At 43.7% G+C, this 22,425-nt stretch overlaps 2 protein-coding genes across 5 annotated transcripts in view; one reads left to right on the top strand and one right to left on the bottom strand.

Annotated features, from left to right (window-relative positions):
* The window catches only part of Glys (glycogen [starch] synthase), a 35,328-nt gene extending 14,356 nt beyond the window's left edge, over positions 1 to 20,972 (bottom strand). Inside the window, exons 1-7 of the mRNA XM_084600792.1 lie at positions 20,707 to 20,972; positions 18,216 to 18,397; positions 14,392 to 14,583; positions 13,351 to 13,545; positions 8,048 to 8,192; positions 2,198 to 2,315; positions 1,999 to 2,119 (exon numbers count right to left, since the gene is read on the bottom strand). Of these exons, the coding sequence (XP_084456918.1) occupies positions 1,999 to 2,119; positions 2,198 to 2,315; positions 8,048 to 8,192; positions 13,351 to 13,545; positions 14,392 to 14,583; positions 18,216 to 18,397; positions 20,707 to 20,836 (1,083 nt within the window). The 5' untranslated portion in view covers positions 20,837 to 20,972. The remainder of the gene's footprint in view (positions 1 to 1,998; positions 2,120 to 2,197; positions 2,316 to 8,047; positions 8,193 to 13,350; positions 13,546 to 14,391; positions 14,584 to 18,215; positions 18,398 to 20,706) is intronic.
* Positions 20,973 to 21,322: 350 nt separating this feature from the next.
* Positions 21,323 to 22,425, top strand: part of mtDNA-helicase (mitochondrial DNA helicase) — a 36,364-nt gene continuing 35,261 nt past the window's right edge. For all 4 annotated transcript variants that reach the window (XM_084600789.1, XM_084600788.1, XM_084600791.1 and 1 more), the window contains exon 1: positions 21,323 to 21,573. The gene's annotated coding sequence lies outside the window, so the exon portion shown is untranslated. The remainder of the gene's footprint in view (positions 21,574 to 22,425) is intronic.

Raw genomic sequence — 22,425 nt, 5'->3', positions numbered from 1 at the left:
GTCCAGCCTGAAAAGTCATTGTTGTGAAAAAAGGGCCCAAGGCATAATGTACCAAATCCTGCTTTGAGTGCCAGTGGTAGTACCTAGGGGGAACAAAGAATTTTATGGAAAGGGTGAAGCAGTACACAGCTGTCACCAGAGAAATGAACAGTAAGAGAAACGCGGTTGCCGAGCTCTGCGATGCATGCGAGGCATTGACGGAGCTAATGTGCTGGAAGAAAAGTCAAATATGTGCAGAATGCTGCTTGAATCATGGGACATTAGCCGATGTAGAGAACCTTTCCCTTTTTTTAGCCTCGTCAGTTCCAGTTCTAATTTAATTTGCATCCCCAAACAACACAGCACTATGTAAAATGACAAGGCACCAATGGGTGCAAAATCACGAGGCCGTATATTGACAACTTCAGTGATTGCTTGCTTGACTCAACGAAGGAAATCTCGCTCAGTGCGCTCCATACCTGAATGCGCCCATACTCAGCTGAGCGGTACATGCCTTATCTTCTAATAATGCTCCCGTATGGGTTCCACGAACATATCAGGCATGCTGCGTGCTAGAAAGGATCTCGCAAAGCCGCCACAACCTAGTTGGGACACAACGGTGAGCTCTTCTTTATCATCTGCTCGTTTGCAAAGGTTCATCAGCACATGCTGCTGGAGTTGTCCGATTGTTGTTTAGCACACAAGCCGTTGCGCATACCTTTGCGCAGAAAAAAAGAAAGGAGATACGCAAGTACAACCACGCGACGAAGCTGTCTGCCCATCCCATCGCGAGATTGCACTCCGTGAAGAGACACGTTGATTCACATCCAAATGAGACCTAAATAGTCAGAAAGTAATGGAACTACAATCAGAAGTGCAACCATTTTCTCCCTAAACGTGGTTCTAGGGAATAGTAAGTGGCATGACTATTTTGTGCAAGGACATAGAAGGAACCGCGTCATGGTACAGCCATGCCTTTTTGACAAAACCGTAAGAAATTGCATTAGGACCAAACTGCACGTAGTCAGTCACGAAAATGATTCGAGTAGAATGTTTGCTTTGGCTGGCTTGAATTTATTTCCCTTATCAGCAGCGCCACACTGCGCCGCGAGCTTTTGAGAGAAACGATGAAAGACGACAGCATCGTGCCCACAGCTGTTCGTGCATAAAAACACATGCAGAGCTGTGTTGTATCAGGCGCACAACAATAAGTTGACATGTTTAGTATGTACGCAACGCACGCAAGACGAGGAACAGCGCACGCCGAAAGCGCCCTCGGGTGGCTCTGAATGCCTCCGGCTCTTCAAAGTGACATCACAGCGAACAGAGAAGAGAGATTTTTCAGTCTGCTTTCCTCCTCTGGTGCAGTCGCGCGTGGCGTGGGCAATTTGAATTGCGCGCTTCCAATCGGCAGTTGCGCCGGTGCCTAATGCATAATCGAAAAAAATCACTTCACAGACGTGATCAACAAATAATCTACTTCGAAAATCCAGAGTATTAGCACATTTAAAAACCGCCGCAGTGTCCTTTTAGAACCAGCAAAACAAAAGCATGCTTGATCTGTCACTCGGATTACTGTCACCATCTTTCAGAAATAGCCGAATAACCAACCCTGCTTCTGCTCTCTTATGGTGAGCTGTTCTTTTTCCCTGCTCCAAACACGTGACAAAACTAACCCATCAGTTTGCTCGGCATGGTTTTCTGTCACTGACTGGGTTTGCAGACAGCAATTTTCCTTTTTGCCTGACAAACCAGACAAGAACACAAGTGCATCCTTAAACTAAATAGACTGAAATAATACATCGCTAAGTGGACTGCAATATAACTCATCATTATAGGCAAATGAATTTATAATTTAGAAGGGACAAGCCTGCCCCAGTACACTTTGACTTGAAACATCCTAGTATATGCACAGAAATTATTATTAATGAGCACACTTGAATCTGAAAGAAGAGAACATTCTTGCAGAATACCACACATGTTGCAGAAAGTACAGAACCTGTACTGCAGGTAACTCACCTTCAAGTAATGGTTGAGACGTGCCAAGGACTCTATGAACATGTCCGCTCCCTTGTTGGAAAACTCATATCGTCCCGCGATAAAGCAGTAGAGAGTTTTGTCCAGGTCAAAGTCATAGTGCCTGAAACGTCCCATACATGATTATTTTTTTACTGCGCTCTCAGGAGACATTTCGGTTTATGGCAGAAGAGGTGCTCACCCATAAAAGTGGCCCCTAACAAAGTCATGTATCTTCTCCTTCGCTATAGCGTGCATGTTTTGAAACTCGTGCAGTGCGCTGAACTTTTTGACATTGAGCCCATTTGGCACGATGGCATCTTGGAGAGAGGGGCAATAAAGAGAAATTAAGTTCCGAAGTTTGAGCACACTTCATTAAATGCATCACACACTGTATCGGGCTTGTCAAGAGCACGTGTGTGGTATGGTGTGAAAAAATAAACTGACATCCCAACCAGGGTTGCTGGGAGCTAGAAACAATGTTCATATGCGGGTGCTTCCACAGACAAGCACAGCGGAGTGAATCACAGCAAATGATAGATTTGGCCATCTGTCCAAGGGGTTTGGTTCTAAGCCCTCTAATAGGACTCTTGGAAAACACGAAGGATGAGGATGAGATTGCTCGTCACTGCCGAGATTACGAATGCTGGAGATGTGCAATGAGTCCCGTTACTAGGCTCAGAAGCATACCTCTAGGGCTACACGTTTCTGACAAAGACTACATCGGTACAATGGACATTTTCCCTCTATTGCTTCACTGCAGTGCTTCAGCTGGGGCTTGTTGGTTCATGATTTTCCTAAGGTAACTGATGAGCAGATCCATGAAGATCGTCCTTGTCTTTTCTCCGTGGATCGTCTAGTGCTTGTGCTCATGAGTTACCTTAGGAAAACAGGGAGCTTTTTGAAGCTGCACATTAGTTGCTTTTTAATACTAGAAATGCCAACATTATTCCCATGATGACACCGTGTACTGTCTATTGCAAAAGTTCACAGTCCACTACGCTGTATGAATTTATGCCTCTTGGTGGATTGTAAACGCAGTGTGTGAACCAGAATTTTGGGGGTTTAGTATGGATTCGGGTTTACGCCTTTTAGGTGCGGTTTCGGCTCCAGAGACACATTTCGTTTCGGTTCGAACAAATTTTACCTTGCCCGAACCAGTTCAAATGGGTACAGGAAAGAAAAAAAAAGAAAAAAAAAAAAACTTCGGGCATATTTTTTTTTACTCCACTTTCTTAATACTGAGTTTTCTTTCCTGTTCCAGTAAATAATAGAAGCTGAAAATTTATACACAGGGCTGAATCTAAGGACCGAAGCAGTGGCCTTGTGGAAGTGCATCCGCCTCGCATTCAGGAGGTACCAGGTTCGATCCCTGGTGCCGCCGGGTACCCACCGGTTTCTAATGGGTACAAAATTTCTCCCGGCTTGGTGCTCGGCTCTTCTGGGGTGAAATGCTTGAGAAAAAGGGGCCATGGAGCAAAAATGTTAGTTCAAAAAAAAAGAAAAAGCCACATAATGGGGTTTTGCCGCACGAGGAAAACTTAACGGACTTATTGTTGTCCGATGGCAGAACAGATCGCTGTCCCATCAGTGCAACTATTGGGGACCTATGACCCCTTTCCCAAGCCAGCTGCACCAATGGGACAGTGATCCATTTCGCCATTGGACAACCATAAGTCCGCCTCATGCAGCAGAAGCCCATATATGGTCTTTTTTTTTTTTTTTCTGAACCAACATTTTTCATCCATGAACCCCTTTCCTAAGCATTTCACCCCAGAAGAGTAGAGCACCATGCCAAGGAAATCTTGTACCCATTAGAAACCGGTGGGCACCCGGCGGGCACCCGGCGGCACCAGGGATCGAACCTGGTACCTCCTGAATGCGAGGCGGATGCACTTCCACAAGGCCACCGCTTCACAAGGTAGCAGTCAGTCTATTGGTTTTGTCGTCAGATGTGTCAAGATCAGCTTGGTTGTACAGACCTCAGTATGTTTATGATGAATGACCAACGATTATAGCAGGATGGGAAAAAAATGATTTTTTTCATAGGCACATAACCAATTAAAGCTGTCACAGCTGAAAGTTAAATGAAAACAATGATTCATGCTGCACCTTTCAGGTGCACAAAATTTCGTATGAATTTTATTTTAGAGCTAGCCTCTACTACTACATGTACAACAGTGTCTCGTCCGGTTCCCACTAAAGGACTTTGAAATCAGATCAAGGGCAAACCAAGCACTATGTGTATACCATACCATATGTGCGAGTATATATCGCACACCATGCAGAGTCGCTAACACCTTTGCATTTCGCATTTCTATGAGGGTGAAACACAAGGCACCCGAGTGTTGTGACCCGAAAGGCGCTGACAAAAGACCCCTCCGCCACGTATTGGGTAGAACCAGAATAATTGTCTCGCTCCTGTGGCCGCAACGCGATGCGACCATTGTCTTGTTGCACGTCATGGTTGCCTGCATAGGCGCCCTATATGCCTTTTTCTGAACCACTTTGAGCCTAGACTGGTATGTTTAGTCGAATAATTTACAACAATCATGACATGGTATCATGGCTGCTCGCAAATGTTGTATTATGTGCTCAGTAAATGCTGCAGACTTTATTTGACACCTTAGAAAGACTGAAGAAAGAGGACGTTGTCAACAGTTTTTGAAGGTATCTGGGTTCGGTGACAAGAAAGGATATGCTTTAGTCCAGAAAATGCTCTCTCGATGCAGACTTGTGCAGATGACACAGCAAGCGCTACTGTAGCTAGTGAATACAGTTCTGGGTGCCGCGACTTCTCCCAAATTCCAAAACACTTGAGTCTTTGCCTACACTGGGCACCTTTTCAAATGCGTCGACCAGGCTCTGTACTTCTTCAATTTGGAGAGAACTGCCGCTGTCCCCGAGTCCTTGCAGGCAGTCTTCATTTTCCATAAATAATGCTTCAAGCCCATCCTCAGCTCGTAATCCCTTAAAGGGAGATTCTGCTGCCACCTGTAGCAGTAATTGATTGCTGCCAGCGATCCACTTCCATGTGGTGACCAAATGCCGTTTTGCTTGGCACCTTTCCTGGCTGGTTAACGTAATGTGTTATTGAGGGATTAAAAATGGCTAGACAAAACAGATCACTCCTTAACAAAATCTTCTCATGCGACTGCTATGTTGCTATCAAGATGTCAATATTGGACAACAGTATGTGACATTCAACTAGGTACCATAGAAATCACCTACTGTTAGTTGTTCCCTTTGTAGTTCACAGTGGCTTTTGAGCTGGCGCAAAGGCGGTTACCACATTTTGTATGCCATGCCAATCTTCTTTCATCAGAGCTCATTTTCGTCTTCCCACCGCCTCACCAGCTTTTTTTTTTTTTTTTTTCCAGTTTCTTGCGCTGCAGTCACAGATTGCACAATTTGCACAATTACTGCCATTTCCTCCTCTGTATTTTTCTCCTTACAGCAGTTCCTTCGGTCCACTTGACCTCGTCCTTCTCCCGAGGTTTTTGTCCCGACCTCCCTTGTGACCGTGCAACCCGTACACCAGGTTACTAATTAGTTACGTTTTCTCTCAATAGTACACTTCTCACTTAGAGTTACACCTTTTAGGTATTCACATTAATGACGGTAGATAAAGCGATGAAACGCATCCTTTTTGCCGACACCATAGTTGTACAGGCTGAAACGGTGGCACACCAAATAGAGCTTGTGAATTAATACTCCTACCAATAATTCCACTCAGTTCCTTGCTCCACCCCGTCTTCATATTTGAACATCGCAGCTTCATTCCTGGCATAGTTTAACTTGCCTTTGCCAAGGGAAATAAAACAAGCAGTCATCGTTAGGGGCAAAAGGAAGAGAAGACAAAAGGGGAAATCGACTTATGGAACCACCTTTGTGCTCAGTTCAGATACAACTCAAGGACTGACCGGTCAATTACTGCCCAAGGCGGCCTTCCCACCATCAGCCTCGGCTTATCATTCCGAAGTCTGTATCACCGAAATTGCATCTTCTAGTGTCGCATCGCATATAGTTGCTATGTACGTGCCATGTGACCCATTGCGACGTCGTCGAACAATAAGAAAATGCAATGATTTGCATGACATCCTTTCTAGCAGATTCCTCATTTTGTTTTAAGTTATGCATGGTTATATATTTATTTATCTATATATGTAACTCAACTTAAAAATTATATGCTATTATTTCACTGCCTAGGATGGTTCTCGAACGAGGCAACTTTCTCCATGAGCGGCATGATTGCGCAGTGCAGTGGCCACTTGTGTTCGGGATGAAATGATAGCCTGACACCAGAGATCGGTGCTATGCATGTGGCAATATATTTTCCTTTGTTCTTGTCACCTTTATGCAAGAGAAGATTTTTCAATATAATTGTGATGTTTGCGGTATGCAGTGGAGTTTTGGAAACAAGTGAGAAGAGCATTTTACAAGCAACGATAAAAAAAAATTATGAAGGTAAGTTGCCAGCAAAAGTGGTTCGGAACTGTACCGCGAACCGGTTCGGAACAGTTCCTCCGATTTGTTCCGGTTCGGGTTGAGTTCCAAGGTGGCGGGAAACATTCGGCTTCAGTTCGGTTCCGATCCCAGCCAAAAATTCGGGTTCGGTTCTGGTTCGACATCCTGTGTAAACGTTTGCAACAAACAGTACATATGAGAAGCGCCAATTGCCTTGTCAACTTAAGGTCAGTGATGTCATTTGTTGAAAAAAGCGTATCGTGTGCGAATATTGAAAAAAAGTATTGAATACAAATCAAATATGAATACAGGAAAAAAAATGCCTTAGAATAGCGATCACTGGAAAAAAAAAAAAATAATGATAGCAAACATTGTTCATCTTTTCTTTTTCTTTTTTTCTTTTTCAAAATTCATGTGGTGTTTGCCAGCAGAATTAAAGTAGAATTGCGCAGAAGAGTATACCCTACTGAAAAATGCAGTACATGTATAAATTTCATACAGAATTCCATATATCAATTTTTTGTACATAATGGACCTGCAGGGAACAGGCTGGAGCTGTCATATTGCTGCTGAGTACAGTAAAATATTATTAATTTGGCCTTCAAGGGACCAGAAAATAAATGTCCGAATTAATCGAAAGCTTGAATTATAGACTGGGTCTGAAAAAACTGAAAAACCCTTTGCATCATGTTAATTTTATCTGATGAACACCTGCACAATGGTTGTCTGTATTTGAGATTAAACCTAAGTGAGAATAGGCTTTTCCCGGTTTCGTCAAGTGCTTCGCTTTACGCACACTGTCGGGAAGGCCCTCTTCACAAAAGGGAAGGTCCTTCTTGACAAAACAGTCCCATCGTGTTTAGAGGGTGCTTTACAGCACAGTTAACCTCAGTCAAACAGTGCGGTGAAACTGCAGTAGATGTGATAATTTTCAGTGTATTCAGTACTTTTCGAATCTTCGGAAAATTCCGAGTATCCGTTTCTCAAATACAAGTCATTAGAATTGTATGATGAATTTCAAATATTCGCAAACATCTAGTTATATAATATGTATTGTATATAAACAGCATCCATGGTCTTTTCTTTAGCATTTGCTACATTCTCAAAGCAGAATAGACATGACAGATTTGATTTTGTCATGGAGTTTCAGAATCATAATTGCACTAGTCTGCCATTGAGTTCTCCATAGTTCATGCATACTCCTAATGCTAGAAAAAAAAAAAAGGCTTAAAATGACTTAAAAAAAAAAAAACGGCTATTCACAAGGTTATTAAACACCAAAGCTAATATAACTGATGTCCTTGCTTAAAGTATACTAGTGTCACACCAGCATTTTTGCAAACATTATAAAAAATCTAAAAACTTCAATCTACCTGGAATAAACTTGCAACAGCCGCAGTGAAACATGAAAACTTAAGACAAAGAAGGCAGAATATCAGCTGTTTTTACCAGTTTTGCAGGTGCACAATGTGCCTGAATTTGAGGCAGTATTTGTTTGCAAGCCAGTGGTCGAAAGCAGACGCACTACACTGAGGCAAACATTTTTCAGTATGTGCTACTAGTTGATGCATGAGCTGATGCTTGCCTGGTTTCCTTTTGAGCAAGTGTTCCGCCTCCATTCCTGTCACATCAGAGACTGTGGCAAAAATGTGAGCACTGTGGCAAGCCGCTCGTTCCATGCAGTAGCGATGGTAGATGCCTCTGTCTCCAGCTTCTTTATCTAAACTGAACTGCAGAAAGAAAAAAAATGGGGGGAGGACAAAATTGCCAATTGCAAAGGTCACAAAGTTTTTGTGCCTATGTAAAAGGAGGCTTGTGCAAGCAGTCTGATTGGCAAACCATCCAAGAAAATAAAGCAACTGCCAAAAGAACCTGCACTTTCAAATAAATCAACTGTAATGCTGCAATGAAACTTCAAACTAGGTAAATGTGCATTATTCATAAAGCCCTTTGTTCGGATTCTTTTGTCTAGAGCACACTTTTTAAAAACTGGCTTAATATCCACTTTCATCCCTGCCAAGTTTTACAATTTTATCGTAAAGTGCCTGATTTTCAGTGCTTTTTTATGAGTATCATAGTGCCCACTCTCATTTTACGATTTTTCTTGATTTGTGTGTTCGCTAAAAAAAGGTGATAGGGTTACACCGAGTAGACATGCGAAAATGCAAACCCAGCTGGTTTTGTGGTGCGTGCGCCGTCTCATGGCGGGCTGTGTACTCCGCGGCGCATCTTATTTGTTTGCCACATCACTTGTCGGTGCCTCTACTCTAATTAGATCATGCCCGTTCAATAAAGCACGGCTAAATCATCATCGCAATTGTTGACTTTTCGGCTAGCCGAGGCTATCAAGCTGTTAGTTAGCTTACTGTGTTGGCAGCTTAGTTGCTGCGGGTGAGATTGTGAGATATCTACAAGAAATACTTTAAAGCGTTCATGCCCAAATATTCGACGGATTTTTTTGTGCATACAAAAATATAGCAAAGGCGAAAGATACACTTTCTGCACCTACTGCCGCTTGATGTGAATATTGCGATGCCGGTCGTCGGGGAAATTCTGCTCCATCTCGGTACAAAGAAAAATAAGGATTCGGCAAGTATCATTGACACCAACGAGAAGATTAGTGGATATTTTAATTCTGAAGTGGACCAAGCCACTATTCAAGCCGAGTGTCTCTTCACGGCTTTTCTTATCTAGTAGAAGAGTCAGGAGTGCATAGACGAGCAAAGCACTCTGCTGCCGGTATCTAGAACATTGAGCATACTTTCAAGTATGATAAGCTCTCAGAAGTTATGTTAGGCATTCTTACTCTTCCATGCAGTAACGCAGAGTGTGAAAGAGTGTTTAGCAAAGTCAAGAAGACATGCACCAGGTTTTGCTCCTCCATGTCAAAAAAGGGCCTAGAACAATGGTTAATTGTCAAATGCAAGAAGTCTGGAGTTTGTCACAATCAGGTGTTCGACAAGGACTTCCTGCGGAAGGCAAAAGCAGTAACCTCCTCAGCACTTTCCCAACCTTTCACTTCAAATACATCTTTCTGAAGTTGTTTACGTGACTTTTCGGAACTCTGGTTTAGACTGCTCTGTTTTCCATCATTCAAAAGAGATTTTGAGTTATAAAAAAAATTTTAGTATTTTTCAGCGAATCTCAGTATTTTTTGCCATCCTCTATATAGTAGATTAGCACTGTGGGGTTGGCAGTTCGGCACTTTAAACCCAATAATGAGCTTTCGAGAAAATCCAATCTTCACCTTGAGTCTCGAGCCGCCGCTAGAGACTGATCACTTCCAGGAGCGCGTCTTTACATGTCGCCGCCACGCGCCTCTTTGCTTCTTGTATTGTGGACGCAGCCTCTCTTCTACATGCGCGCCATGTGTGGGGGAGGCCAACTGCACCGTTGTCGCCAGCTTTCCGGGACCCTCTTAACCGGAAGGCCATCGATGAGGAGAGGCACAGCGGACAAAGCTGCTGGGTGGTCGCACATATGGCACTCTTCGGGCTGGCCAGTAATGAGCACCCAAATGACACTTAAACCGTCTTTTTCTTTTTTTTTTCCCCCCACGGTGACTTTGTGCAGTGTGAAAGGCAGTCTCACTTATCTTGTCCGCGGATGCGACAAAGAGCGCCAGGGGAAGCACTCAGGATTTGACTCTGGCATTGTTCTGAGCGTAGAATCCAGAAGCTTCCCTTTCCTCATGTTCCGGGTTTTCGGCATAGCGGGTGGGTGGTCTTTCCCTTTCCATGCAGTTGCTTTTAGAAGTCAAGCATGGGTGGCGCATGGCAGACTGGCAGTGCATCTGTAGAACGTATTTAACCAACAGCGGCAGCGTGGATGGGCGGTGGTGTGCCGGAGGCAAGTGGGAATAGAGCCTCCCGACAGTAGAGGGTTCGATACCCTCACCGGAGAAAGTGTTGCTGTACTCCTTGTTTAATGTAATTTGTATTGCTACCAGGGCCCTGGGCAAGAGGCTGAGGCCAACCCACGGGGCTGTGCCCATCTAGCATACTATTTCCTCACTGGACAATTGATGTGGGGAGCCGGCCGCTGAAAATGACCACCCACATTTCAGCGTGTATAAAACGGGATGTGATAGAAGAGAGTTTAGTCCAGCCTGAGCTGGGGCTCCATGCGTAGGCATGTAACTCGGTTGTTCTACTTAAGCCGTATTCAGACTATGTGCGCAACGCACATATCGTTCGTAAGGATCATAAGCGTAAGTGCAAAAAATGTAATTTGTCTGTTCAGATTGCTGTCGCATTGAGCGTAAGATGCATAACGTCCGCAGCCAGCGTGGGCGTAAATGTTGGAGGTCCCGCGACTTTTACGACTAGCACAGATGCGTCTGTTACGCGCGACCAATGTGCACAGCCGTTTCGGTTTTCCCTTTCCAGTCACGGGGCTTCCGGTCCTTCCAGATTTCGCGCGCGAACCAGCTAGTAGGCGACATCATCCAATGCTCCTATACTCTGCTGCAGTGTCTCGGCTCGCCGTTGTTGTGTCGGTGATTGTGTCTGTCCGCAGCTTGATTATGTGCAGTGCAAAATCTTCGCTGTGGAAGTATCAGCCTCTCTAAAAAAGTTCGGCAGAGGCCGGCTCTCTACTACCAGTAGCTGAAATCGCACAGAGAGAAGAGCAAAACGATGCCTGGCTGCAAATTGCTAGTGCACTGAGTCAAAGCAATAAGTGGTTCTTCAATCCCTTTTTTTCATGTGCGAACAAGCTCTCAACAAGCAAATGTTTCCTCTAGTTTAGAAAAGTGAGGTTATGGAGGCGGGGGATGCCCGCTTCATCCCAGTGCATTCTCGCAGCCCATCGGCTCCGTTGACAAGTGAGGAGACAGTTGGCCTGCAGCGAAGGGCCGATGCGGGGCGACGTTGCGGTCGGGCCGCAGAACGGAGCTGGCATGGACTCATCAAGTTTGAAAAGAAGCTCACCGTAAAAGAGAAAAAGAAAACAGCGTTTTCTGAGGGGAGACGAGGTTCCGCGGACGTTTCCGTGTCTGTCGCGCGCCCCGGCTCATTGTTTGGAGTCAGTAGTACGACCTTTGAGTCACTGCCCCGGCCCGTCTCCAAGATCGCTCCGGGGCACTGGTAAAATCGCAAGCAGGGATGCAGGCGGACTGCACGCCTGGTTTGGTGCGAGAGAGTGCGATCACGGGACACCGGGCAAGAGTGCGCAGTGCGCAGACAATGAGAGCACGCGCGTGAAGAAATGTGCGAAGTAGTGAGCGGTACGTCAGCACGGTGAGCGGACGTTTGAAAACTATGTGCGAACGTGCGTGTGCGAAACGAAGTGTATTTGTAATCGAGTGGTTAATTGTTGAAACACCCATTGTTCTTTTTCGTATTTTATTTGTGTGTCCAGTCTTTTCTTTCACATCTCATTTTGACTTCTGCTATCAGCAGCTCACTAACCGGCGCCATGTTAGCCGGTCGTAAAGAATGCATCTTACCGAATGGCCCAGTGTGAACATGCGCGGTCGCAAGCAACGTAAATGGGAGCTCCAGCCGCTATGCGCACTGCGACAAATACAATACTTACGACGGATGCGCATGTAGTCTGAACGCGGCTGCAGGCTCTAACCATTAAGGTCGAAGAGTAAAGTAGTGCAAAGTTGTTCTTTTTGTAAATTCATTTCTGCTGCCACTTTTGCTCTCTGTATATATTGTCTAAAGTAGTGCAAAGTTGTTCTTTTTGTAAATTCATTTCTGCTGCCACTTTTGCTCTCTGTATATATTGTCACGACTCGAGACAAAGGGAGCCGTGAAGGTACACGTAGATGTACATATGCTCTGCCACCATCACCTTCAAGTACGCCTCCTGGTCTTCTCCACGCCGAACTACATGAGAGGAAGGGTTTAAGGAACCTTTCGAAAAGGAAACGAACATAAATTCTATTGACACTTTTTACAAATTGGGCTAAGTCCAATGTCTACCTGAAAATATGCTTCCAATAAACTCTAGTTTTCACTTTGAGCACACTTTTTACAAACTAGGATTTCTACCCAAAGATGTGCACTCCCAAAAATCTATTTTCCACCTCAAGCACACTTTTTTAAAAATTATGTTAAGTCCGATTTCTTTCCAAAAATATGCTTTCAACAACATGCGGATGCCTCATACTTCTTTTAGAGTAATGTTTTCAGCTAACCGATGATGATTCTAAAGCTCTTAATGCTTGCAGTCCATAAGTGTGGCTTTGTCACAGCATGGGTTTTGTACATCCATCTTTTTTTTTAGAAGCTAGATCGGAAGGCAGGTAGCACCCAGATGTATTATTGGCATCATTTTATGCAGCACCACAATGTACATCAACAACATCCTGCACCAAGGCTACTGCGAAGTTGAAATGGCTACTATGATGAATGAATATAAATATAATGAGTGAAGTAGAGGGGTCTTGTGTCTGGCAATAAGGAAATACTAATATAATGTGTTATTGCTCACAAAACAATAGCCTGGAAAAACCTGAATTATGAAAAGCTTACAGCTTCATGCGTAGGTTGAGAGGCTCGTGTTTACTGCATTTGTCCCAGTGCTTCTAAAGGGCCTCTTCGCAGCCTTTGCTTTTCCTGTTGTCCCCCACAATAGTCTTGCTTATGAGAACTAGTGTCATGTACTGGAAATAATTAAAATAATTATGCTTGCTTGCATCATGCACGCATTTTCTTGTAAAAAGTATGAAGAGCACTGTTGGCATGGGAAGTGCATTAATTAAGAGTAAGGTTTACAGAGCTTGAAGATAAAATTTCGTCAAACGTTATTGATCAGTGTAGGAGATGTGCTTATAATGTATGTTTGTCATGCGTACCTTGCAGCATTTTGTTCTACTTTCCGTGCGCATCACAATCGGGAGCAATGTAAAACCAAGGATGTTTTTTGCTAGCTGACCTTGTCGAGGTTGTTGTAGAAGTCCACATTTCCTGCGCACAAGTACCGGCCAAGCAAGGTGGCATGGGTGATGAAGATGGTGGCAACATCTAGGTGCCTGGTGCGGCACAGCATCAGCCCAATGCCTGAAAGCCATTCATGGAACTGGGCCACTACCAGCGGAGGACCCTTCTCAGCAGTCACTGCCTTCAGGAACTGCAAGAGCAACCAAGCGTGGGAAAGTGGGGGCAGCAGTGTTACACTTCAGTTTGTGAAGTGTGTGTGTGAAGAAGTGAGGACACTGTCAACTCAGAAGGAGAAATGGGGTCCATTTTTTTTAATTATTTCCCCTTTTGAGCAGGTTATTCTGTTTTGCAGTTGCGAAATGCTTACAATGCAAAAGTGTTGCTGATGAGTGGGTACATTTACCAAGACATCAGCTCATATATCAGAATGCTTGGCCAGAAAAAGATGTACAATGATATAATGTTCCCCTAAAGTATCCACAAGTCAAACCTCAACTTAATTCTAATGCTGTCGCAGATTTCCAAGTTAAAGAGGAAAATTACAATTCTCTCTCCCTAAAGCCAAGTGCTTCTGTTGGATACAATTCTTAACTAGCACTAAGTTAGGCATAATCTCCGAAAAGCTTGTCTATAATTTTGTAGACAGGCATATGCTTGCCGAGTAGTCAAGTTGCAGCAAAGTCGTATACTCCAATTTAATCCTAAAGAAAACAAACGGCTTAAAAACAGCTGGATAAATCTCTATTTAAGGTCACATTTCGGTGCCATGTTGATACAGTGCATGACCACTGCTATCTCTCACATAACCCACTCTGTTATGGCCACTGCAAGAATGTATGCTGAAACAAACATTCTCTTAATGGAACTGGTACCAGATTGTTTTGCAAGGTGTACTAATTCCATGCAGAACAGGAACAGCTGCATCAGAGATGAATGAGATTCCTCCAATGAACAAACAGCCACAGTGCAAAGTGAAGCCTAGAGTAAAAGAAATCGCTGTTATGACGACTAGTACTAGTCAAGAAGGGTTACTCACATCTGTTAAGAACCAAGCCACAAGATATCCAAAAATAATAGCGTCATTTGACTCCCGATCATGCCACGGAACTCCTATGTTGCACGTGTTCCAAAGGTCACGCTTCCATTCATCAAGCTTCCAAGCAGCTGATCCAATGTCGAAGAGAAGCACTTGCGGGTAGCCATCGATAAGCCACCTGCCATAAACCACCTGCGAGGAGAAGTGAGAGAACAGCTTCTTAACTTATCCTTATGGGAGGCTAGGGACGGTTTTACTTCTACTGTATTAGCTAACAGCTTGCAAGGTCCCCTCATCAAACCAATAAACCCATCTCAGCGTAACCATAACGAACAGCTTACTATTATATCAGTCCCGGTTGCTCACTTAGCACTGATATAATCTAATGCTTGTTACATTTATGAATTTCACAAGCTAATTAATGTACCGTCTGTTGCAAAAGTTAACAACACACTGCGCCGTTCTTTCCAACTTCATGGTGAAGCGTAAACTTTTGCTACAGACATCCATATAGGCAAACCTCTTATTTGGGCTAGGTGACAAGAACACGGTCAAAAGTATATGCATCCTGCTTTATTGTCCTGTTTCTACACGCTGTTTTACTGCAACAGGCATTGCGGTTATTTTCTGATTATGCAATGTCATTTGAGTTGATAGTGCGATTCGAAGGGCATACGAAGAGGAAAACTGAATGGTGCTTTGCCTGGAGTTTCTCTAGGAAATGAAATGTGGGGATATAGATTTCCTAAGGGCAGGGCAGGTGGTGCTTACCAGTGGAAAACGATCATTAAGAATTAGGGGGTGCCTTCAAAGGAATGTACACTCCCTTGCGTGTGTGTACGGTGGGAGGGTAAGGGGCCGTCGAGGAATCCCTGTGCTGCATCTCTTGCCATGTTGCATAGGATGTTGACTGGTTTATGGGGCTTAGTGTCCCAAAGCGACTCGGGCTATGAGAGATGCTGTAGTGGAAGGCTCCAGAGATTTCAGCCACCTGGGTTTACCGTGCACTGACATCGCACAGCATACGGGTGCCTTGCTTCTTGCCTCCATTAAAAAGCGGCCGGGATTTGATCCCGCATCCTTGGGCACAGTAGTCGAGCGCACCCCAATCACTGCACCACCCCGGCAAGGCTGCATAGGGTGCGTTATGGTGCCTCTTTGTAATGTGCTACCAGCAGCACATTACCAGGGTCGCCGGAGAAGGGGTAGGCAGCGAACGCGATGGTTAGATGGCATTCTCGAGGCATTGCAGATGAAGCTATGTGATGTTAAGAAGATAGTGAGAGACCGGAAAGCGTGGCGTGACATGGTCCATAGGGTCACGAAGAGTCGGACACGACTGAACGCCTGAACTGAACTGACCAGCAGCACTGAGTGAGTTTCAAGTCTCCAGATCAGTTTAACTACAATGTTTTCGCCATTCACACCTTTTAGCAAAGAGGATGAAGCCTCAGTAGCCCTATTACGCAAAAATGTCTCAAGCATTGTTGTTGTAGTTGTGGTCGGCGTTGTCAACACACTCCAACACTGCCAGTAATAGATGATGCTGGATTACGTCACTAACACACCTTCATGTGGCGTCAGACTTCCCCCTTTTTTTTGTCAGAATTGTGATGCAGTCATGCTTTATGCAGCATTCTGGGTAATGTCACGCCATTTCGCTGCCTAATTGACATGCATCTGCTAATTAAGTTAGAGGCTAGTTTGTGATATGAATTTCGAATTGATACATTTAACTCCAACTATATGCCTTAACCTCAATACACCATGAGACCTAGCGTAGCAGGAGCCATCAAAGGAGAAGTAGAGATAAGGCCTTCAGAGGAACAGAAAGAGTACTAAGGGCACTGCACCACCAATCATGTGCTGGAGTGCGAGCCACAGCAAAAAGTGCGGTTGAGCAGCCGTTGTGACAGTGCATTGCACGAGCCAGGTTTCGTCTTCATACACGGAGGTGGTCCTAAGTGTCTCTGTTGAATATTTTTTTCATCATAATTGTATTTGTAACATGCAAAGCACGTCACTCCTTGGCACACGTGGCACAGAAAGTCACATAGCACATGCGCCACGGTGCGACACATTTTGATGGATTTCGCAGAGTGCACTCTGCATACAAGTGATGCTTTAAATGCATTGGAAATGGTCCAAACTAGTTGAGCCACACTGCAAAGGGTAATTGCATTTTCAAAATCTAAAGGCTGATATTACGTCATTAAGCAATGATCACATTACAAACCTGTCACAAACAGATTCTGGCCGGCGGATATATAGACCAATAGAAACATGACTAATTGACAGGTTTATTGCAGTTTTTGTCATGTGATCATGATATGATAGTTCCGTAATTCGGCCCCAGCTATCTCCAATTGAAACTAGGTATGTATCCATAATAGTTAAAAAGTTAAGCATTAGAATTAGGTTAACTATCTCTAGTTAATATTATTTACCTGTATTGTTATGTCAAAAAGCCCATTTTTAGCAATGAGCGGTGGGTTTCCATGCAGCCACAATCTAAATTATCAAGTGTCCCTTTGTGCGTCGGGCAGTGCATAAAAGACTGCGATAATGCACCCATTACACATGATATAGTAAGCTCTAATCATAGCTGCAAATAAATCCTTTTCAGTGAAGTAAAAAGATACTGGCAAGTACCATTTCATGTTACTTCATGCAGAGACTGATAACATGTCAAGCTGGCTTCACAGCACTAATAACATATATGCAGTGAAGCCACCCTGCTGATTACAGGCTTGGCTCGTTTTAATTGCTAATTATTAACAAAATCGTCAAATGGCAAACAATTTATATGACTTAAAAATAAATCTAGTTTCTACCTATGTCTAAAAGTAGCATCATTCACTAGCTATGCATAGGTTCACATCAAAAGCACGCCCATCAAAAAGTTGCACATGTTGCAGGCTCCACAAGCTTTACCACAAAGTATAAACTATATCCATTTTTTTTTTTTGTCAAGAAGAAAATTACATTTCAACTACACTGTATCAATTAGGCCAGAAAAGAAACATCTCAAATCTTTATAAGGCAGGCAGTTTCATAAGAAAAAAATTTAAGTATTTCTGTGCCCACATGGCTACTCTTTATTGGAAGGCAAATATTTTTTTCATTAAACATCGCTCTGAAAATTTAGTGTTGATTTTCTGAAACTTTATTGCTTTTAACAGTTTGGTCATTCATTACTTCAGTCTCAATCCTTTTGATTAGGTCATGTGGTAGAGAGGCAGCAGTCCTGGGGTGGAGACCCTGACCACAACAGATTTCCTTTGAGGCCACATGGAGAAGATTAATCCAGCACTGTCTGCGCTTAATTCTTGCTGGATAGTATAGTATGTGCACGCAAGCAGTACACAGAACACTTTGACATGTTACAAATACCATGCTTAAAAAACTTTGCTGATTAATTGAGTACAGCAGCTCAATATAGTCACCTACATGCTTATCCAGTAATTTATCACATTCAGACTGCATAAATCTAATGCATAAAATTATCATCTTATCAAATTAAGTAATTATTCATTTGCATCCACCACCCATGCACAGTCATAAATCTGTACTTTGTGGGTGCATGCACATTATGATTTGCACAATGCTGGAAACTTAAGTTTTTGATTAAAATTGTCACATATGAGGCAAATTGGCAGTTTAGTCTGCTAGAGAACAGCACTAAATATAAAAATGAAGTCGGGAGTAAAAAAGCACAATGGGGTAAGCACACCTCACCGTGTTCCTACTTCCCAACCTCGCTGTTGCTAAGATCTTGAGGGGGTGTCACAATCGGTTCCAGAAGTTCTGAGCGAGAGACTGACCTTGATACCCTGTTCTCTCAGGGCCTTGATGCTGTTCCAAAAGACATTGTAAGGTGGTTCCAGGACTTCAACCTCTGTGCGCACCAGGTTTTCATTCAAGGGACCCAGAAGGCAGAACTGGTCACCGAGTTCTTCTACACTCACTTCTGCTTTGGACCGAATCACAGTGTAGATGCCACCAACTGCATGAAAATTAAAGCAAATTTCAGATCACCTGCCTCATTGTCTGTTGTAACTATGAATGGCAATTTAATCAACCCCAGCCTTTAGCACTGAAGCACATTTAGAATGAAAAAACAAAAGAAATTTTCATGAATGCAGGTTGGGTAAGCACATTATTAGCGATCTTCACAAGAGCTAATCATGTACTTATTTAGCCTTCATTGACAAAAATCTTGTCTTCTGGTCGACTGATACTACATCAAAGCATAATTCATTCTTCCTTACAAAAAAGTTACTCCTTACTTGCAAGAAGTAGTCACCACTTGTTACTGTTATGAAGACCACAATACTAAAATCCTGTTTCCAATGGCAAAGATCTCTATATTTTTCATTTTTCCTTATTTCACTTTTGTTTGATGTCTTAGCAGAGGTGATAGCATAAACAATTAAATACTACATTCCTCCTGGAAATATGACAATTACTGAATGCCATTTGGTCATTCAACTGCATGCACCGTAGGCTCACTGTTGCACAAGTCTTCATATTAAATTGACTAGTGCACAGTCTACAGCTTCATCAATTCTTCATTGTTGAAAATAATTCTGTGCTTGCCACGGGATCAGATCTGGTAGGATGAGCTTGTATAAGGACTACTAGCAAATGACAATGCAAGGCAAGGTCGAAATGGTCATGTTTGGTACTACATGCCTAACCAAAAGAAAATTCTGTCTAGCTGATTTGATTGTGGGAAACCAACCATGGGGCTCATCCACGTATCACTCCCAGGAAGTAAGGAATGGAGGATACATAGCACGTAGTACATACATAGATACCAGAAAATTCACTTCTCTGAAAAAGGTGCATGCACCATGTAGAGCCCAGGCATACTTCAGAAGGTCAAACACTAGAAATAGAATCAAAGGGACATTACAAGTCTTGATATGGCGGCTGTATGTTCTACCTAGTTCAGCTTCCAAGATTAAATAGAATAAGTTGTCATTTATGGCAGCACCAGTAGCTGTGGTCACATAAATATCATGGATGCATTTTCATTCATAAACTTTAACAAGCAAAGAGTGAATCAACATTGTGACATCTTTTAGTTGACCTTGTGTTCAGCTACTTCCCTGTGTGGTGTGGAATCAACTGCCAATTGCCTTTAAAGAAAAGATTAAATGTGCCCTTGGTAAAATAGTAGTGGTTATGTGGGTTTCTCTCTCGCATTGAGTGTAGTGATGATGTGTTTGATCAAATTCCTTCAGTACCTAGATGTACTAGACCACATGACAAGCAGGAGAGCTTCTGCTTATATGTCCTTGAGCATTATTTTTATTTTATACAAACAAGGAGAAACATGCTTGGCATTTACACTTGATATGGTGCCAAGTCAGGGAAATTTGCTTAGATAAAGCTGCAGACAATGCATATAGGTCCTGCCTTGTCTGGCTGTAATATACAGCACTTTCATTTAACACAGGTGAGCAAAACATCAACATTTCGCGAGTGCCTATTGTCGACTGCTAAATATAATATCTGTCATTTCATCACTAATCGATGCCACTTGATCCTCTTCTAGGCAGGAGATATCTGCCTATCGGCGGCACGCGTGATCCCCGCTCGAGCATGCAGTCAGCTGCAAAAGATGACCCAGTTGCATTCGCGTATATCACGGATCGCCGTTTCGGCTCTGGATTCGGTGCCTGAGCTATGAAACGTAAGCCGCGACCTTCGCAGCGATCGGACGACCTTGGCGAGAGTTTTGGCAGCAGTGACAGCGGGTGGGCGTGCCTGTTGCCTCACGGGCCGCCCGGCACTTTCCCAAAACAAGCAGGGCCGCTGGTGCGTTGCCCCTGTTCTTGTCGCAATGCGCGGCGGGCGGCCCACATGACGACGGCACAGGCAAACGATCACGCCGGCACGTACGCACATTACCGCAGCACATATCGTGTGCATCAATCAATATTTGAACCCTTGTGCACCAGTTTTACAACCGCCATCGTATGCTGTAAACTAACCAAGAAAAAAAAATTCACGAAGAAAGATGATTCAGAGGTTGACAACCGGCGTGCTACTCTCCGACAACACTGCTCGGCGACTGGCAGTGTTTGTACTAGCCAACGCAAGAATCCGGTTAATTAGTACCACCGGGGAAACGAGATGTAGTACCCATTGAAATGCGGTGCTTCAAGCCAGGTTGCTAACGGAAGAGTTAGCTCTTTTGCACCGTGGAAGGTGGCAAGCAATTAAAGCCGGCCGTGACCCCTGCCAAAAAAATGTGGCCTGGCCAGACGCGCGGGACTGCAGCAAGCTAGTGTGCGAGCGGCTCACCTTTATTGACGACTTCCCACGCTACCTCGAATACCCATCGGTTCTCGGCCTCAGCGCTTGCACCACGGTCAAGTACAAGGTCTTCTGTGCCTTCTAACCGGTAAAATCGGCGCGAGATGCGGGAAGCCATCGCGGAGATGTTTTTTGAAGGCTCCGCTGTGACCTTCCCACTCGCAGTGACCGACGGCGGCCGCTAACGCCGCTGAGCGCACGAAAAGAAGAGAAAACCGAGAAAAGGCCAGCAACGGCCCGCCCACCGGAGCGGCACAGGCCGACCTGTTTCAGTTCTGTTTTCGAACCTTTGGCAAACCGTTTTTTCACTACACGTGACAAGTAGCAGTAAAACCAGTAAAACTACAAATGCTGACATGCGGTAAATTTTATTATAAGCTGCGGGCTGCTATTGCAATTTTTTAACAGCAGAAAGAAAAGTAGTAACAACTACTAGCGTCTTGTTCTCGCTGTACATTTTTAACTTTTTTCTAGACATAACTGCAGAAGCTGCTTTTCTGGGCGTTTTATAAAATAACTCATGTCAAAAAAACCTAAATAAACCTTATCTAACACAGAAGAAAATTTTGCCTAAAGTTGGCGAATATTTGTGTCGGCATGCAAGCAACTGTCAGGAGCACATGGCGAGCATGGGCGAGTTTCTGCATGTTACGGTCGGGGCGCGCGTGTATGTCGCGCGCTTTTCGGCATCGCGGATTAATAAACGGCGCTAATCGATTTTGCGTAATAATTTGGATGCGAGCTTATAATATTTGGCTGATCAAGTCATGTAGCATTTTGAAAAGGCATATTCGAGCTAGAACCACCTTTCTACAGCTTTGTTTACACTGAACTTTGGCGCTCATCCCGTAGAAGGTAAGTACTCTGCACTTGCGCGAGGAATAAGTAAATCTCAAAAGGCTAGCTTTACTACTTTAGTAGGCGATGAGAATTTGGAAGCTATTGAAACAATCGATTGATCGTGCTGCTCGCATTTGAGCGCTGTCCATTGTCTTTATTTTATTATTAATATTATTTCAGAACGTGAAACTGCTGATGTTGTTCTCAACGGGCTACTAGATCCGTTTTTGCTACCTCTTGGTGTTTTCTTTTCAGTATATTTTACTCCGGCAAAATTCAGTCCACTTGAAATGATTGAATAACAATAGTTTACAGATCGTACACTTGCGTACAAATGCTGCCTCTGGTATCATTCCTGTCCTTATTGGCGTAGAGAATGGGAGAGGTGGGAGTGGCCCTACAAAGGGACTCGGAATAGGGAAGAGGGGGTAGGCGAAAACAAATCTCCGGAGTGGAAGTGCCTCCCCATTCCTCCTTTGCTCGCTCTTGGTAGATTTCTGGAAAAGCTAAACCCCCGTTCTTAGGGCGTTATTAATGTAGGAAAAACTTATTGCCTAAACCACTCGTATCCCAATGAAAGTTGTTTATTGACTTCTCTCAGTTAGTGAGCAAGGATAACTGAATTAAAACGAGCCATGCACCAAATTTTTTAGTGTAATCGGTGGTCATTCCTTCTAGTTCAGGTTGCGTATGCAATAATGAATAAACATTTGAGTACCGCAAGCAGGGTCAAAATATCGAAGAAAAAAAACGCAATAAATAATTAATACAGCAAATTTAGTATTTATCCCCCCGCCCCCTTCACACTCCAACAAAGCTCCAGCCGCCTGGTCTTAGACTCCATAATTAATGCCATATCAATGCTAT

This window comes from Amblyomma maculatum, chromosome 4 (assembly GCF_055883805.1).
Source record: "Amblyomma maculatum isolate TAMU_Amacu chromosome 4, ASM5588380v1, whole genome shotgun sequence".
Lineage (NCBI taxonomy): Eukaryota > Metazoa > Arthropoda > Arachnida > Ixodida > Ixodidae > Amblyomma > Amblyomma maculatum.
This window is presented reverse-complemented; position numbering and strand designations above follow the sequence as displayed.